The 20420-nt window shown below is 37.6% G+C and overlaps 1 protein-coding gene across 9 annotated transcripts in view; it reads left to right on the top strand.

Moving 5' to 3' along the window:
• The window catches only part of KAT6B (lysine acetyltransferase 6B), a 185332-nt gene that overhangs the window by 101356 nt on the left and 63556 nt on the right, over window positions 1–20420 (top strand). For all 9 annotated transcript variants that reach the window (XM_081563934.1, XM_081563959.1, XM_081563946.1 and 6 more), the window contains exon 4: window positions 18387–18495. In XM_081563934.1, the coding sequence (XP_081420060.1) occupies window positions 18387–18495 (109 nt within the window). The remainder of the gene's footprint in view (window positions 1–18386; window positions 18496–20420) is intronic.

Here is a 20420-nt window from a genome sequence, read left to right as displayed (position 1 = left end):
CTGCTTACACACCATTTTATCCTCTGTTGTTTTACATGCTGATCAGGAAAACAGGTTTCTTGGCCTAACAATAGATCATTAAATCTAACTGAGAGATGCAGATTCCCCACACTCCCTAATTTTGCCGTGTGGTCTGGGGTTCATCAGGTGCTTTCTCAGCTTCTGGTTTGTAGTATTACATGATGTTGTGGCAAATACATATAGGAAGTGTTGCATGCGACAACCTGAATTCCTGCTATTAATTCCATGGAAAAAGAGATACCCTACAAATAAATAACTCATGAGTAGAGACACTAGTTTTGGTGCCTGTTGTTAGGGTTCAAGTTTGTTGTCATGATAGTAAATGATAACATTGTTTGGGTGGTTCTACAGTGTTCAAAGAGATGGAGGTCACTGCTGTTTTTGTCTGATAGTTTGAGTTGGAGTGGATTCTGATTAATTCATGAGCCCCAACTGCAAGGTAGATGTTCAGTATTGATTAGACATATGCCCCTGGTTGTATGCTATTAAAAAGGACTCAGTTGTGAAAATACTCCTAGAGCTAAATCAATAAGCTACTAAAGTTGTTTTTCTCCCATAAATGTTTGTATTTTATCCTTTAACTAAATGAGAAGGACTGTGAGGAATGTCTATGATCTGGACTGTTAAAGAAACCAGCTGTATCTTTGGAACAGTATGCTCATACGTTAACCATTCCAGGTGAGTATAAATTATTCATATGTACATCTTAGCTGAGGATAACTCTGGCTTAATGGAGGAGACAGCATAACAATTTTCTCTGGGAAATTATCTTTTTTTTTTTTTTTTTTCTGGTGACATGGGTAGAGAATTTGCTCAGAGGACACCCAGGTACTAATGAAAATTTCAAGGGCTTTGAGACATAGTTCCTCATAGCGTAAGGGTTTAAAAATGTCTACAGTTTCTGTGATGCTCATAGCCAGTAATTGCTAAGCAATTAGCTGTCCTGGCAGAATCACTGGGAAGTTTTCTGCTTTGGCAATTTTTTCCTGAAAACTTTATTAAATTTAGAGAGCAATTTCTGGCTGACTTTCCTTCCTCAACATACAGACTTGTCCAGAATAACACCCGTCTTTATGAAATCATCATGAAATCCACTGAACTCAGTAGCTTCTAGGCCTGTCATTCTCCCAAGTTCCTAGAATGGACTGTTACCTCCTGCCGGGCGAATTTCCTGACCACGCCAGCCCCTTCCTTAAATCTTTACAGGGGCTTCTCATTTCCTTTTGCATCTCCTCTGGCTGTTGGCCCCATGCATCAAAGCCAGTCTCTAGCAGGCTCTGGATTATCTCATTTCCCTCATCTGCTGCTCAGGTCCCTAGCCTTCTCCCTCCATTCGTTTCAGTTCCTCTAGGTAGCACTTCTCTGTGAACTCATTACGTTAGTCTTCCGAACAGTCTCCCAAGCACTATCATTTTCTTAGATTCTCTCCTCAACAAACTGTCCTTTTTCCTTCAGTTCTAAATAACTCCTGAAAGCCAGTCTTCTGTAAAAGTCATTTTGAATTAAGTAGAGAATTGCCACTGACCTCTTCATCTCCTCTGACAATAAAAGACTTCGCGTGGCTTCTTCCTCTAATATCCATCCCTGTTATAAACTTATCTCTTGCTTCCCACTTCCAGAATGACCCTTGCCCTTGACTTATGTGTGTATCCCATCCTGCTCTAGTTACTGTTCCTAATTTAGAGACTCACACAGGGGTGAAGAAGGCAGGCTCTGAGGTCAGCCTCCTGACATGGAATCTGAGCTCTGCTGCTTGCAGCTGTGGACTCCTTGGGGTCCATTATTTAACCTTTCTGGGCCGCAGTTTCCTCCTTAATAAGTTTGGAACCATAAGAACACCTCGCTGAGTTTGTTGAAATAATGTAAATACCTCACACAGTATCTGGCACATGGTTAGCATGCAATAAATATTAGCTGTTATTTTTTTTTTTTAACAGGGGAAGAGAATGAAGAACATACCCTATTAATATATCTATATATCTACACAGTACATATATATATATATATGTGTATATGCATATATGCATATGTGTGCACACATCTGCATTCACTTGCATAGTTATATAGTTTAGAAAAACATTCGGAATATAATTTCTTTTTTAGAAAATGAAAAATTACATATTATAAAATACAAAACACGTAAAGTTGAATGAAATCTTGGCTGGTGAGGCAAGGGTTTCAATAGAGGTGGAGAAAAAAAAAAAAAATAGAGGTGGGGAAGTGCACAACAGCATTTGTTTCTACACCTACTGAAGATCTGGCATTAGTGGTTTGGTCTTTGTTTAAAAGCACCAGAGGTCCATAGGCAACAGAGTCCCATATGCATGTGTGGGCACTTGTTTGCTTTTGAGTGATAATGATTAAGGCAACTGATTTTTCTCAGGAAAGTTTCAAAAGCTAGTCCACCCCAACCTTACGTAAATGAAAGAGAAATTAGTTTTTTAAAAAAGAATAGTGTGAAGGAGAGCATTCTTTTTAAAAATGACTGTAGAAGGAAATGCTTCAGATAAGTCTGTCATGAGTTAACACATATCCCTTTAAAGTCTGATGCATCTTCGGTACAGCAATTATTTAGCATTAGGATAATTAATTGCTTTTGTTTTCCTAGTTTTCCTACTTGTAATATTCTGTTAATGAATTTTATAAACATACTGAAAGTAATCCTGGGCTGATGGGTATACTTTCCAAATAGAATAATTACCAGGCTTATGTTGATTGTTTATATTTGAAAATGTTGAATGCAGATATTGTTGGATTGCTGTCAGATTAGTCATTTATTCCTGATTTACCAGAGATGTATCAATGAAACATTTGTTTAGAAAATATAAATAAATTTAGATATGAAAATTAAATTTCTTAAAAATAATAATAAATAATTTAATATACCAGTGTTTTTTTGTATAATACTGGAGGACCCAGAAGTATGCAGTGTGCACATGACTTTACATAGTGCTATTAATATTTATCATATCTTCGAGGTTGCTACTCTTGTAGATGTAAAAATTACTTGAATTTCCCTATTTTCATTTATGTAATTTTAAAGCTTACATCATTTTAGGTTGCCTTATTAATGCCAGTTTTATAAAATAAAATAATTGAGAACTTATGAGGAAGGGTGGTATGAAAGAGGCGACCAGAGTTACACAGTTTAATATTTGTAACTTTTATTTCTTTTCAAATGTAGATTTATTCCTGGTGATACAAATTGCTGTTTTCCTTGGCAGGCATTAGGAGCAAGTCTATGTGAAATTATGTAATGTCTGAAAAGTTATATTCATGATTAATTGGCCTATCCTAGAATGGTATTTGTGTGTGGAATAAGGCGATCATGCTTTTTTTTTTTATTTGGCAGTGAGTTAAAGTGCCCCTGCTCAGATCAGGTTACTCTACAGAGCTTTTTTGACTGAGAACTGTATATTTAGCTTGATCTCTTTTTAAAAAGCGTAAAATGTAGCTTCGAAGCCAAATATGCTGGAATTCATATTGTAACCAGTGTTAGTCTTTGGATAACTTCAAAAGCAAGCTGTTCCACTCTGTCACACCTTAGTTAGCAAATGAAGCCAGAAAATTTAAAACAACAACATTATCGTCTCCTTGGCCTCTGAACTCACAGCCAGTCTTGATTATCTAAGGGTAGATTGTCTGTAGTGTCAAATCATAGTTTTAAATTCTTCTTGACCTTGACCCAGGCTGATCAGTTACAATGATCTGTTTGTTTATCTAAGCTGGACTTTACAGGAGCTAGAAAATAGGGCCTTTAAACAATTGCCCTTTCCCATGTGTCAACTTGAGAAATGATGACTTTCATTACTAAGAACACAGTGATGGTGAACTTGATAACTGGAGACTGCAGTGATCCTGGAGCCCAACTGTTTAGGGAAAGTTAACTTCTGTTTTCTGATCTGTAGGTGGAGATAATAGTACCTATCTTCTGTCATTTTGATGATTGATTAAGTGCTTACCTGAATATCTGTTATTAGTGCTTTTCAAATGCTTGCTGCTGCTAATTACTGTTATTCCTGCTCCTGCTGCTACAACTGCTACCATGCCAAAGACTGTGTTAGTGTGCCTAATAAAATAGTTCCTCTGGCAGGGCATTAACTCCAGGGTTCTGCTCTTCAGTGAATCCTCATATTGAAATAGTAAAACATATCCCAAAGTTGAATATGAGTAACTTGGGGGTTACTCTTTAAAAGTATCTATATTCTTATTGCTCAAAGGTGTGGACCACAGATCAGCAGCATTAGTGTCGCAGGAGACCTTCTTAGAAATTTAGACTCTGACCCCGTTCCAGAATTAGTGAATCAGAACCTGGATTTTATCAAGATCTCCAGGTGTTTTATGCATGCGTGCTCAGTTGTGTCTGACTCTTTGCGACCCCATGAACTGTAGCCTGCCAGACTCCTCTGTCCATGGAATTTTCCAGGCAAGAATACTGGAGTGGGTTGCCATTTCCTACTCCAGGGAATCTTCCCGACCCTGAGATCGAACCTGCGTCTCTTGAGTCTTCAGCATTGGCAGGCAGATTCTTTACCACTACACTACCTAGGAAGACTGTCTATTAAAGATTGAAAACTATTTATCTCCATCATTTCCCAGCCTCTCCCCATCATCCTTAAAATCATCTGAATGACTTAGAGATGACTACCAGCAGTGGACCACCAAGCAGTATCACATGAGCCAGGCCCTCAAAACAGACAGGCTGTTAATTAGAAAGAAGGGAAGATGGAAGGAAGAAAAACCATGCCTGACAATACTAATACTGTAATTCTGTAGTTGAGTCTGTGCTCACTGATTTTAGATTGTTTTTGTTGTGACATGGACCATGGAAAGAAGTACTGAAATTTTATGGGCTGGTAGCAAATTTCTTTGGCTCTTTGGCTCTGTATGTTCCAGTGATCTGTCAAACTTACATTGCAAAGTTTCCTTTTAACTCATGGTCTCAAAAATTAGTATCCATCCCTTATTATCTTAAATATATACATACACAGTGCAGTCATCTTATAATCCTGTTTCATTTAGCTTTTTAACGTGAAGATGGTATTCTTACTGTGCCGATCCTAAAAGACCAGTGGTTAGGAGAGTAGAGTTCCATGTATTGTCCTTACTGTCCTTTGGCCAGTACTTCTACCTTTGGTTTGTTTCCTCTGTGTAAACATTGTGAAGATATATAAGAACATTGGTCTTTAATTAACTATGAATCATGGATGGTTGTGGAGTAACAGCTCTATGTATTATCACATACTAAGGAATAAAAGAAATTGCTAGTTTTTTGACTTAAAATATGACCTTTGAATCTATTGTTTAAAGTTAACTTGAAGAACAAATTTAAGTTAAAATATGGTATGGTTTTCAACTATTAAATTGTCAAGGAAAAATTTTGCTAAAGTGTTAGGTAGGAGTGATACAGTGGCACAACTTTATGCTGTTAAAAATACCTGCATTCTGTGACCCAGCAGTCCCTCATCTAGGCGTTTATTCCACAGGTATATTTGCACATGCAAATGTACATATGTACATATTAGAATGAAACGGGTTTCATGTACCTCAACTTTTAATTTTTATAAGATGAAATTATCTCAGTTTACCTTGTGAAAGGGGATTTGAGCATCCAGAGATTAAATGTAGAAGGGAGACTTATTTTCCATTCCATATGTCTTTATACTGTTTAAATTAAAAAAATACACACACACACACACACACAACTTAAAATCGACAAAATGGTCCTTGTATTGAAGAAACTGAAGCCATTCAACACTTAAAATTTTTTTTTATTTTACTTTTAAAGCATATTCATGTCCATAAACTCATTCATCTTCCCTCAGACACACAGTAATTTAAGAGTAGCCAGTGAATTCTTAGTAGCCTCTCAGTTCTATGTATACTCTTGCATTTCTCAGACTCTTCCTAGCATAAACTGCCTGATGTCCTAATCATTCAGAGCTATGATTCTCGACCTGGGGTACCACCAGAATCTCTTTGAAGCTTTTAAAAAATCAAAATGTCTGAGTTGCCTATTTAATCAAAATCCATGTGTGTGGCTAAGACATGTACATTTTTTTAAAACTACGTAGGTGATTCCAATGTTCACACCTGTTTAAGAACCCCTGTCTAGAGAGCAATTATTGGTAAGATTCCTCTTCTGCTAAAGCACTAGCTGTTACCTCTTCCCTGCCCCCTGCCTCTCAGAGTAGAATGTTTGGGCTCTCTGCTCTACATCCAAGGAAAAGGGACTGGCACTCTGAATAACCACATGACTCTATCTGTTGTATTAGAATAAAAATGATGATAGTGATAATAACAAATCAGGTTTCTGCATAAGAATCAACATTTTTCTGCATATAAAGAACATTGAAAGTAAATAGGGAAGATCAAACGCTGACTCTTTGAAAACATCAATAAAATTCAGAAACCTCTAGGTAGAACAATCAAAAAATAAAGGGAAAACAAATTATTGATAGCAGGAATGGAAGAGAGGATATCACTTGAAGACATAAAAAGAATAATAAAGGAACATTATGAGCAATTTTATGCCAGTAAATTGGGCAACTTAGATTAAATGAGAAAATTCCTTGAATGCCTAAATCACCACAGCTGATACATACAGACAAAATGGCAACTCTGAATAGCTCTGTATCTGTTGAAGAAATTGAGATCAAAACTTAAAACTGTGGTACAAAGGAAACTCTGTAAAGGTCAGACAACAGACAACTTTAATGGTGAAGTCTATAAAATATTTAGCAATACAAATGTTAGATTAATTATTTCAGAAAGTAGGAGGTAATACAATTTTATTTCTCTCTGGTAGCAGTGAACATTCCAAAATTGAAATACCATTTATAATAGCATCAAACAATATGAAAGTATATAGGGATGAATTTAGCAAAATATGTACCCTGTAAAGTATAACCATTATTGAAAGAAAGGAAAGATGACCTAAATAAGTGGAGAGATATACCTGCTTATGTATTGGAAGACTCAGTAATGTTACAGAGTCAGCACTCCCCAAACTAGTCTACCTAGTCAACACAATCACGATAAAGCAAGCTTTGTTCTAGAATTTGACAAGTTGATTGAAAAATTGAAATTGTAATACAAAGAACTTAGAATAACCAAAACAGATTTTGAAAAAGAAGACCAAAGTTGAAGGACTAATTCAATGGGAAGAAGAAAATCTCTACAAATTGTCCTGGAATCGCTGGATATACATATGGAAAAAAGTGAATCTTGACCCTTACCTCACTCCATACACAAAAATTAAGTAAAAATGCATCATAGACTTAATTTATAAACTAATGCCATGAAACTAGATGAAAATATATGATAAAGCCTTTGTAACTTTGGATTAGGCAAAGATTTTTTAGAGTGGACATGAAAAGTAGAAAAAACTGTAAATGGGACCTCATAAAAATGAAAAACTGCTGTTTCTTGAAAGAAATTGTTAGGAAAATGAAGAGATAAGCCACAGAATTAGAGAAAATATTCAAAGTACATATATTTTTTATATATAAGTAAGTGCTAGCCCCATCAGTTGTGTCCAACTCTTTGCAACCCCATGGACTGTAGCCTGCTAGGCTCCAGCTCTTCTGTCCATGGAATTCTCCAGCAAGAATACTGGAGTGGGTTGCTCTTCCCTTCTCCAGGGGATCTTCCCCACCCAGGGATCAAACCCGGTCTCCTGCATTGCTGGCAGATTCATTACCATCTGAGCCACCAGGGAAGCCCTTTATATATATAAAGGAGTTGTATCTAGAACATATATTCTGCAACTCAATAATGAGACAAACAACCCATTTTAAAAACAGATGTTATAGGGTGTGTTCCTTAGGGATCAGGCACTGAGATAAAGTTTTATGGTAGGGTATTTATTAAGGGAAGCCTTTAGTAATGCCGACTCTTGTGGGAGGAATTGCAGTGAAGCAGCATTGGGCAGAGGAGAGGGATGAGCAGCAATGCAGCTCAATAACAGCCATGGCTGACTTTTTATGTAGTTCTTGGATGTGGGCCACTGCAAGAGGGAGAGTATCCTTTGGTGACATGACTCTGCAACTGAAGCAGTCCCTACAGGGAGTGACAGCTGAAAACTGCCTGCTGGTAGCATTTTCAATAGCTGGGGCAACAGGTTTTTAATTGGAAGAAGGTTTGGCAATATATTGCAGTAGACCATGATGACAGGTAGAAGAGTCTGATAGAAATTGTACAAAGGAAGATGTGTGAATGGCCATTGAGCACTAGCCACCAAGTTTATGCAAATTAAAATCGCAATGAGATACTCTTACACACTCTCTAAAATGGTTAAAATTAAAAAGACTGGCAAAACTCAAGTGCAACCAGGAGTGTAAAATGGGGCAATTCACTTTAGAAACCACTCTTGACAGTTTCTTATAAAGGTAAACATATACTTACCATTTGACTCAGCAGTTTAACTCCTAAAAAGAAATGAAAACATGTAACTCCCAAAAGAAACGAAAACATGTTGAATAGTGCATAGCATTTCAGCTGCCATATAAATCTCTGTGAAGGCAGAACATTGTTGGAGTCGGGTGGTGGTGGTAATATTATTGAGAAAGTGACCAACTACCTTGTTAATATCCATCTACCTATGCCTCATCTTTTCACTCTGCTTCCCTGTTTGTACCCAATTGCAATCAATTCAGTTGCCTGTATTTCTGAGCAGATGATGCAGGTTTCTGTTGGTGAAATTGGTAATGAGAATGTTTACGTTCACATCATGCCTAGGTGGCCTTGTATGTAGGCACCACATCTAGATTAAAATGGATTCCTTGGGGCAACTGAGGAAACCAATGATTCCAACTATGTGATGTTCTGGAAGAGGCAAAACTATGGATACAGTAAAAAAAAAAAATTAGTGGTTAACAGGATTAGAAGTGAAGTGAAGTGAAGTCGCTCAGTCATGTCCAACTCTTTGCAACCCCATGGGCTCCTCTGTCCATGGAATTTTCCAGGCAAGAGTACTGGAGTGGGCTGCCATTTCCTTCTCCAGGGGATCTTCCCAACCCCCGGGATCGAACCGGGGTCTGCCGAATTGCAGGCAGACTTGCAGGCAGACGCTTTACTGTCTGAGCCACCAGGGTAGCTAACAGGATTAGAGGGGGGAGGGAAAGATGAATAGGCAGAACAGGAGGATTTTTTTTAGGCAGTGAAAAATACTCTGTATGATATTGTTAATATAAGGGTAGACACATGTCATCATAAATTTGTCCAAATTCATAGAACGTACAACACCAAGAGAGAACCCTAATGTAAACTGTGGGCTTTGGGTGATAATGATGTGTGAATGTAGGGTCATCAGTTGTAACAAATGTATGAGCCTGATGGGGAATGTTGATAATGGGGGATGCTATGTATATGTGGGGGCAAGGGGATATATGGGAAATTTCTGTACCTTCCTCTGAATTTTGCTGTGAACTTAAAACTGCTCCAAAAAAAAAAAAAAAGTCTAAGAAGAAACAAAAAAGAAAACGGAAAGATTTGTGACACTTGAATATGAGTTGATTTTAAAATTCCATTTTTCAAAATCTAGGGTAGGGTTTATATTATATTGCTAATATTGTGACATACTCACTGAAAATAGTAGTTTGTAAATCCTAAGCTGACTTCCTATAACCATGTGTTGAATTTCCAGCTGTGTTGAGTCAGATCCCTCTTGAGAAGATAAATGCAGTATCTGCAGTTTTTAATGGTAGGGGTGTAGGAGAGACTTTCAGATGAAATCTTAAAAACCACTCCCTGTCCAGATAAGAAGTTAAAAACCCTGGGAAAGGCAGTTGTTTCTTTGTCCTCCTCCATTTGTAGGCCACATTATTACACTCCCCCCCCCCCAACTCCTACCCCCACCTGGGGGGAAAAAAAAGAACAAATGAGATGCTATTGTTAAATCCTGTGTTCAGGATCAGATTTGTTTCCTTCCAATAGAATCACTTTCCTTAATCAGCACTCTTATATATGGCACACCCGCCTAATTAAAACAAGTTCTAGACTGCAGAATATAGTGTGAGCATTTCAGTTACCTCCACACAATTGATAGCTATTGTGACTGATGTTCCTAGAAAGTCTTCCCCTCTCTCCTCTTTTTATTCCTCTGTGGCTAAGCTTTTTATTATTTTATACTAATGACTGCCTTTGATTGTGGAAATTTCATGGTATGTGGTCATTGATGTTGTTTCTGTTTCTACGTTATTCCTTAAATGAAAAAAGAAGTGATGTATTTATGGATATGTGTAGGGATGCTTTTAAATATTTTTATTTTATTAGATTTAATTTGCTTGTTGTCACTCTTAAAATACAGAGAACTCCCTTGACTGTGACAAGGAGGTGAAATACAACAGTCACATTCAAGATCTCCATGCATTAGCTATAATAAATCCTTTTGCCCTGAGTAATACAGAAACTCAATCCAGAGCCAGTGAGGATGATGTAGTGCTCCCTCAGAGAACCAATCACCCACAGAGAAGCATAATGAGCAAGGGAGGTGATAGAATAAAACCTCTATGGCCAGAGGAAAATTATGGTAAAAACTGTTGCCTATGAAAAGTCTTGTAATAAGTATATCTCCAATTATCTTCCGAAAGAAATTATTTAGGCATCTACTCAGGTTAAGATTCATGACGGAAATGCAAGAATGGCCTTAGAATAAAGCAAAAGGGTATGTGAGCGTAGAGAAGATGGCGGTGGACGTGTTGTGAACAGAGCTCTGTTATGCCCCAAGGGTCTGCAGTAGCCCCGGTGCTGCTGTGAGGGTGTGTGGTCACCAAACCTTCTTGCAGAGGGATGGCTGCACTGACCACCGGTACAGCTCACGCCAAGGGGGACAAAATAACACTCTTAAAAAATAAGATGATTTCAATGACCACAGAAAAACTCTCAGAGTTATACTCTGAAATATACTATTTCCCAAGTCCGCGGCTTAAGCAGATAGGTGTAAAGGAAAATCCTGAATGTGCATGATCTGTATCCTAATTAGGAGTGGGCTTGATCTGTTCAGACAGATATCAGTTGAGTAAGTAGGTTAAGTGGTGAGAAATGAAGTCTAGCCCTTTATTAGATCAGTGGCAAGCAGAGTGCTGAAGCAGCCAAAAAATTAAAAAAGAGGAAATATGTTACCCAAAAACAACATGAACAGTGTCATCCTCCGTTGTCCCAGTGCTGTCAGCTGTACATTTTGTGGAAAGTAATTCATTACCAATAATAAACCACCAAAGTTTGTAAAATACTTTTTTAAATAGATTGAACAGATTAATGCTTTTTTATAATTCTGTTACTCTGACCACAGTGTATTCATCTTTCTTGACTTCCTTTTTGTGTGTGTGTTAGGTACTGGCACCTGAGCATGGCCCCAAATCTATCTTGCGTACAATCTATATTGCCTGTTAGTGAGTGAGCTCCAATGGTTAATATTTGTGGGGGTGATGAGGCAGTTTTCCTCCCAGCTGATTTTTAAAATTTTCTGTCTTGTCAGATTAGACCCACAGAAGTATTATGTCCAAACATAAGTATCAGTCACTGTAAATGATCAGAATAGGGAAAAAGCAGTCAGATTAGACCTTTATGGCAGTCACCTTGCCACCAATCATTGCTTCATATTGTAGTCATTAAAAATATACGTTAAAATAAAGAACAGTAGTCAGTATTTGGGGACCTGTTAAATCAGAGAAACCAGTCTGAACCCAAAAGCAGTCTTTTCATTTGTTCTTTCATTTATTCCATAAATGTACTTTGAGGCTGGACCAACAGCAACAAATCTCTGCTCTCTTAATGTTTACTAAGTGAAAAGAAACAGATAAACGAGACAGCATATGTCAGGTAGTGATGCGCACTGTACAGAAAAATAAAGCAAAGCACGGAGGATCCAGAGGTGCTGGTGGAGCGCCCTTTGGAGAGAGTTGTCAGAGATAGCCCTTCTGATAAGGTGGTCCCTAAATCCACCTCCAAAGGAAATGAGGGACCAACCAGGGGAAGCAGAAAGAGCGAAGAGCTTAGAGTCAGCAAGAGGCCATGTCTTAATAGCTTTGTGGCCTGAGGGAGCATTTAACTTACCTGTGACACAGAGACAGACAAGAGTCACCAGGCCTGTTTCACAGGGTTCGTGTTCTGCACAAGTAAGACACTTGAGAAAACCAGGAAACAGGAAAGCAGGGCCTTGACTTCAGATTTCAGCGTGAAACGATAAGAGGGTACAAATTAAAGAGAGGAATACAGCGGCCTTAAAACAGCCCTTCCATACAGCTTGTTGTGAAATTTTGAATTGAGTTGTCTGAGCTGAAGTGTAGAGAACATTCTCCAAAGATGAACCATTTGATACTGGGGTATACAAGATTTATATTCATCTTCGTTTGCCTTCGTGGTATTATTTGTTTAAGATTCTATGTTTGTGCTTTTCTTCCTTTGACATCTTTTTCTTCCTTTTCCTTTGAGCTTTCCTTTTGCTGAATCAGTTCCAGGCCTCTTCACTCTCAGTTGAGGCGTCTTCTACCCTGTTCCTGTAGTCTCTGATTAACTCATTAAAAACAAAACCCAGAAAACCCTTTAAGATGAATACTTATCATGGGGCTCAGAGCCTCACAACATCCACCTTTAATAGAGTAATTCTAGACTCCAGATCAAATTATTTGCACTGATGTTTATTAAGGACTTGAAGTTGTTTGTTTACCCTGTTTGTTTTTATAGCCTGAGTGAATTTTGCAATAATTGTAACAATGTTTGAACAGAACTTTGTAGCCTACAAAGTACTTCATACACTCACTCACGTGGGAACTTGAGCAATCCTGGATCAAGACAACATGGACTCTATCGTGCTCTTTTAAAAATGGGGGAACGTGAGTCTCAGAGAACAGAAAATAAATTCAGGTCTTTCCATGATACAAGTGTGAATATATGAATGAGAAATGCGGAATTGTTTCCAGCACTTGGAATTACTAAAACGATATGTTTTATAAGTGAAAGTGAAAGTTGCTCAGTCGTGTCCGACTCTTTGCGACCCTGTGGAATCGTCCATGGAATTCTCCAGGCCAGAATACTGGAGTGGGTAGCCATTTCCTTCTCCAGGGGATCTTCCCAACCCAGGGATTGAACCCAGGTCTCCTGCATTGCAGGAAGATTCTTTACAGCTAAGCTTCCAGGGAAGCCCTGTTTTATAAGTAGATTCAAAAAATTTTGTAGATGACTCAAGGAGAAGAATCCATAAGGAATTATGGAAAGAGAGGACTATGTCCCTGATCACTGTGAATGGTGACTATGGAGACAAAACCCCTTTTGGTGTCATTGTCAGAACGAGGATGTGAGCCTGGGTGCTCTTGCCTCCATCTGTGCATGAACTTTCTTCTTTTTTGACAGTTACTTAGACTAGCAAGACTAGCAAGCATCTTTTTTTTTTTCCCTTCAGGGCAGAAATAAAAGTAACCATAAACAAAAATAAAACTTACCTAAAATGAGTTGTCTTGAATTTAAAAATGTTTCCTCAGAAAAGGCTATTTTATTTTGATATTGAGGGTTCCTGAAGACTCTTAAAATGTCTCTTAAAGTATAATAGAAGCAATAAAAAATTAGAGCTCAGCTGGGAAGGGCCTTTGAAATTATCTAGCTATGGAACCATTTAACTATTTGATCTGGAAAGGACCTTTGAAAAGGTCCCAGATCCCAACTTGTGGGAGACTCCTTTGTCCACCCTGGTGTCCTTGACATCCTGATAGAGTCCACCCAGCCTCTCATGGCCTCTTCTGTTTATGAAGACTGTATGATTCCATTTATATGAGGTCCTTAGATGACTCAAACTCATGGAGACAGAAAGCAGAAGGGCATTTGCCTGGGGCTAGAGGAGAATAGGGAGTTAGCATTTAATGGGGACAGAGTGTCAGCTTGGGAAAATGAAAGAGTCCTAGAGATCAATGTTGGTGGTACAACATACTTAATGCCACTGAACTGTATACTTTAAACTGATTAAGATGATAAATTTTATGTTATATGTATTTATATATATATATATATATTTTACCACAATGTGAAAAATAAGAAAAAAAAAATCATTTTGTTGTTGGAGGGTTGGGGCATGGGAAGCATGGAGAACAAACCTAACCCCTCCCCCTAAAAGAGTACACCCACTTATCCCCTCCCAACAGTCTCTTCCCAGCGAACCAGCCCCAGTTCCTTCAATAGGTCATTCCATTTTGCTTTACAATATATTTGAATCATGATCAAGATAAGGACTACACATTATAATTGGCTGATAAGCCTTTTAAATCTCTCTTAATCTATTGTTTCTTCTTTCATATCTGTTTCTCTGTCTCTTCCTCTCTCACTCATTCTGTCTCCCTTTTAATTTATTTGTTGAAGAAACTAGGTCATTTGTCCTCAAGAGTTTTGGTGCTTGCGTCCCTCTGCTATGTAGACCGATACCTTCCTCTGTCCTCTGCATTTCCTGATTTCCTGTGAAGCAGTAATTGGATTGAGTTATTTTATTTTATAAATGCTGTAATCCAACTATATAATAACTCATTGTAGGTCTTTTGTTTTGTTTTGTTTTTGTAAGTGCCCTCCTAGCCTTTTGCTTGGAAAACTGTAAACATTGAATGGATAATTGAAAGAATCATGTCATGGACATGGTCCTACATATATGTAGATTCACCAACCATTAACATTTGCCACATTTGCTCTCTTCCTCTCTGCACACAAACACACTAATACACATAGGGATTTTTCCCCTGCATCTCTTGAGCTCAACTGGTAGACATCATGACACTTTACTCCAAAATATTTCAGCACATAACTCCTAAGAACAGCTCCTGTATAATCAATCACAGCCTGGTTTGTATATTGTCTATTTAGTGCATATTACCCTACTTACCCAAATAATGTTCTTTATGGTCATGGGTATTTTTGAAAAATTTGAAAACCAAGTGAAGATCACAAATTATATTTCATTTTCCTGACACTTTAGTTGACTAAATTGGTTCTGCCCTTTTTTGGGGTCTTACCTGACATTGACATTTTTTGAAGTGTCCAGGCTAGTTGTTTTACATCATGTCCCTGAATTTGGATTTGCCTGATTATCTCCCTATGATTGGAGTCAGAGTAAATGTTCTCAGCAAGAATACTGCATAGGCAGTGCTGAGTCCTTCAGTGCCGTGCTTGGAAGGCACTTGATGTCCGTTTGTCCCGTAATGGCTGCTAGGTTTGATTGCTTGATTAAGGGGGTGTCTACCATATTTTTCCATTGGAAATGTACCATTTTCCCAGTTTTTCTGTTTCACCATAATAAATAAATAATCTGTAGCATATTAAAGGTTGCTTTTTAAATAATTTTAAAAGCATGCTATTTGGTCATGGGAGAAATCAGATGGCAGAGATTATGAGCACATTAGAATTATTACTGCCAATGGAAAAAATAATTTTTAAACATTTGTTTTTCTTGAGAGAGGAGAGACAAGGAGGGCAGGTAATAAAGGTGAGAAAATGGGCTTTACTGAAGACAGACTTGTGTTTGAATCCCAGCTCTACACTTGAACCTGTGTGACTTTAGGAAAGTTACCTCACTCCTTAGAGCCTCAAGTTCTTTCCTATAATGGGCATAATAATATACGTTCCTGGCAGGATTGTTAAAATGATTAAATGAGCTAGTGTATGAGTGGCCTCTAGCCTAGCAGCTGCCCCAGGACTATAATGTGGGAAGTGAGGAAGAAATGCTTCCCCAGCAGTTTGCAGAGTTTATACCTCTCCATGAGTGTTTGCTCTCGAGGTGAAATTGAAATATTCATGCATGTTGATAAGAAAATATGATCAACAGGTGAGGTGCCTTTTTGAAATTTCGAAGGAAGAAATTCAGAACTGGAAGATGTTTGGTTCCATTTTCAGACCTCTTAAACATGATTTGTCTATAGTGAAATTGAGCTGCCATTTATTCAGACCTGTTTCTCACTGCAATCCATTTAAATCTATTACCAGGGATTATTTTTTGAAACAGTTTATGTAGTCGGATTGAGAATAGTGAATCATAATAATCCCATGACCCATTTACATGCCTTACTATAAAATTTTCATTTCATACAAGTGACAGTTTTTTAAAGTTAATTAGACTTGGCTATACTGAGGTTAGCAAAAAGTGCTTTGAATTATCAATAATTCAGCAGGGCAGACATTTCTGTATAATGCAGTGGTTTTGTAGAGTATTGTGAGATAGTTATCCCTAAAATGAATGGTTGTGAGCATACATCAGCATGGTGGGGCTTGCCTGAATGTAGTGTGAAGTGATATCATCTGTGCTTTCTATTATTGAGCAGAGTGTGAACCATCGGTCTTTCTGGCCATGAACTACTAGCAACCTTTGTCCTTTGTGTTACCTTTAGTTAAAAACGAAAAATGAGCATGAATGCTGGCTGATGGCCATGTCTTTCTTACAGTGAAAAATTCATCTGGGGAAGAAAAATAGGATTGCAGATTTGGATTTGTTTCATTGCATGAATGATATGTGACATTTTGTAAATTATTTATCACTGCAAGGATGGCAGCAATGGCTCGAGCATTGTCATATCAAATGAAAGTAGGAATCCCATTAGTACAAGGACTGGGTTTTAGCTGGAATCTATCAGGGGAATGTTGTCACTTGAAAACCAGATTGTTCTTTTAATTGCTATTTAAAGGAACAAAAGTGTTCCCAAGGTACTGCAGTTGAGCAGTTGCGAATAACAACTATGGATCCATAATTATGCAGTGCTGATTATCTGGCATTTAAAAAATGGTGGCAGGAGTCAGTGACCAATTTGTTGTAGCTTGTCTTTTTTGGTTTTTCTAGAACAGAATTTTATTCTCTGCTTTTCAACTGGGGCTACAAAAATATATTTGCATAGTTACCTCAGAAAGTAAAGCCTGTGCGTATTAAAAGAACAAATTAAATTGAAAATGAGGGCAAAATAATGAAAGCTTATATTGTAAGATGAAATTAACAGTCGTATTGAACAGTTTGCAAATGCTTGGTCATGAGATGAGTTCTGGTTTTTGATGACATGTCACATTGAACCAAGATGTTTGTTGGAATCACTGTTACTATTTGAAATATTATTTTATAATAAGGTTTTTTAAACTAGCATATATTTCTTTCATTTATTCACATATATTTTTGTATAGTTAGCAAAAAACATTTTGAGTGCCTATGTGCATCAGGCTTTTGGAATAGAGTGGCTGAACAAATGAAGTTTATTCTACACTGATGTATATTTGGAAAGTTAGGCCTAGCAAAATCTTGTTAATTTACATTTAAATAAAAAAATTTATGATTATACTAAGCTTTCTTGCCCTAAATTTTTGATTCACAAGATTCAAATATAAATGCGTTAGAGTTACATTCTGATGGCTAGCAGACAACATATGATGCTTGGAATATGCAATAAAATTTTAGTTCTCATACCGTTTGGCTGTGCAAAATAATGTGACCAGACCTGTAGGCACAGTCAGCTCTTCATATGGATGGGAATACAAGTGTCGCTGGTAGTCATAAATAACAATGAAGGCACTAAAATGTATGCAGATTTATACATTGTTAAAAGCAGTTTCCTTAGAATTAAAGGGGTGCTAGGGATTAGACTATTGAAGGGGAATGTCAGAGATTGAGAGGTTATTCCTTTTGTGTGGCATGGTGTGGTTTACTTTTGAAGACATTGGTGTCAGAAAGGGCTTGTTAATGGTCTTTTGATCATCTTAAGTGATCTTACAGAATTTTAAAGTTCTTAACTTTTGGCCGTGCCACGCAGCATGCGAAATATTAGTTCCCAGACCAGGGATCCAACCCATGTCCTCTGCAGTGGAAATGCAGAGTCCTAGCCACTGAACCACCATGGAAAACCCCTTCTTTAGTTCTAAAGCTGTTATTATGTCACCTTTTAACATGCCAGTATTTTATGTCATATATTTAATTGATGGATGATAGTAACCTGTACTAAAACATTTGATAAAATTTAAGCAATCTGGTCTGACTAGATGATATTCATAGACTGTAATACTGAATAGATGAATCAATTTATTGTAGGCATATAGATTATGGAAATGATTTGAGACTTCAAATGAATTCTTAATGTTCATTTCAGGAAGGTAATACATAATATATATAAAGGTTTTAAATTTCATTGGCTTAATAAAAATTATTTCTGAGTCTTATGCATTACACTTAAATGTATTATTCAGGCAGTACTTCACTATCAAATAATTTGAGGGGTTTTTTAATTAGCAGAAAATATTGATATGAATACCCTGTTTTTTCTTTGCTAAAGAAATATGTAAGACACTTTTGATTTTAATACTTTGTTTTTAATTTTAAAGTGGAAAGCTAACAGTGTTTTTTCATTTTAATTTTTTCATAGCCCCGTGCCGATCCCATTCCAATATGTAGCTTCTGTCTGGGGACAAAGGAATCAAATCGTGAAAAGAAACCAGAAGAACTTCTCTCTTGTGCAGATTGTGGCAGTAGTGGTAAGTTGTTATTTTTCTGTATGTGTATACAATGACTCCCCATCATAGCTACGTGCAATTTCTCTATCAAAAAATACTTGTTATTTAAAGCAATTATTTGATATAGTGTAAGCTTTAAATTTAAAAAGTAAATACAGGTTGGGGGGAAGTGAGTATATTCGCACTAATATAAACAGTGTTATGTATGTTTATAAAATATTATTTAAATTAAGCTTTGATTTCATACCAGCATTGGTAATTAAACGTGGAATATTCTACTTTGAAGGTAAATTCAGGGTAGAAAATTCTAGATTTTCATGCTGATTGCAGCTAGAATCACTTGTTTTTTGTAACCTGAAGTCTTAATTTAATACATTTGAGTTGGAATATATAGTGTTTCCGGAGAAGGCAATGGCACCCCACTCCAGTACTCTTGCCTGGAAACTCCCATGGACGGAGGAGTCTGGTGGGCTGTGGTCCATGGGGTCGCTGAGACTAGAACACGACTGAGCGACTTCACTTTCACTTTTCACTTTCATGCACTGGAGAGGGAAATGGCAACCCACTCCAGTATTCTTGCCTGGAGAATCCCAAGGACGGCGGAGCCTGGTGGGCTACCATCTATGGGGTCGCACAGAGTCGAACACGACTGAAGCGACCTAGCAGCAGCAGCAGCATATAGTGTTTCAGGTCCTGACACCTACTGGTGAAATATAATATTACAGCCCAGCTCTGTGTGACAGACTGAAGGGGACGGACAGGATTCTGGCAACTGCACTGATATAATCCAGATATCATCAGGCTTGAAAGAAACTCACATTGCCCAGAGTAAGATAGGAAAAGAGTGGTCTATTCAGAAAGTGATACTGAAATCAAGGAACTACTGGGTAGGGATACTGTTAGTTGCTCAGTTGTGTCGGACTCTTTGCAACCCCATGGACTGTAGCCCGCCAGGCTACTCTCTCCATGGAATTCTCCAGGCAAGAATACTGGAGAGGACTGGGTCATTGGTAAATTGCAATATCCAAAATGCTTTCAAGATTGCTGTCACCTCTTTTTCTCAGCATAGGACTTTAAGAGCACATTTCCACTTTTGTAATGGGAATACAGTCACATTATGCTTATACTAAAAGAATTTGTCTTGGGACTTACTTGGTGGTGCAGTGGTTAAGACTCTGCACTTCACTGCCGAGGCAGATGGAGGTTCATACTCAAGATCCCACATGCTGCAAGGCTTGGCAAAAAAGATAATTAAAAAGAATGTGTCTTACCAGGCAGCCTTCCTTCTTAAGTTGCCTAGAGATATATATGGTTATATGTATGTGTGTATACACACACATACACAACTCAACAGAGTGAGTGGCAGTTACTGGGCTTTTAAAAATCAACCTCTGTATTAATCTTTAAATTTTCTTCTCCTAGCCTACTGAAACCTTTCCCCTCAAAAATGTTATTTTAAAATTAATCACCAAGTATTGCTCTAGTTATAGTTAATTCTTTAAAACATGAACAAATTTGCAAAACACAATAGCATTCTCTCGTTGAGCAAGTCAATAATATAGTATAGTGGTTAAGACCAAGCTAGAAAGCCAGCCATAGCCCCTTTACTTTGAATGAGTAACCATTCTCAGCCTCAGTTCCCTTGTTAGAAATGTAGAGATAATGGTAGCATCTTATATCTTGGGTTGTATGGAAGCTAAAGAAGAGAACACAAGTAAATAGCCTAACACATGGTCTACACTCTGGTAAGTGTACTATACACGTCAGCAGTTGTTGGCCTTTTTTTTATTTTTGGCATGTTTGATACTGTTTTCTTTGATTGCTGCAAGAAATTTAAAATCTTACTGTTTATCACAGCTGCTTGATGGTTGGATAAAGGAAATGTTTCCCACTGAAGAATGACACTGTTGTGTAATGCTTCTTCCTCCTCCTATGAAGGTTTAACT

Source organism: Giraffa tippelskirchi, chromosome 2 (genome assembly GCF_054371585.1).
Source record: "Giraffa tippelskirchi isolate mGirTip1 chromosome 2, T2T-mGirTip1v1.2.pri, whole genome shotgun sequence".
Classification (NCBI taxonomy): domain Eukaryota; kingdom Metazoa; phylum Chordata; class Mammalia; order Artiodactyla; family Giraffidae; genus Giraffa; species Giraffa tippelskirchi.
The sequence above is the reverse complement of the archived record's forward strand: the minus strand, read 5'-3'. Positions and strand labels throughout refer to the sequence as shown.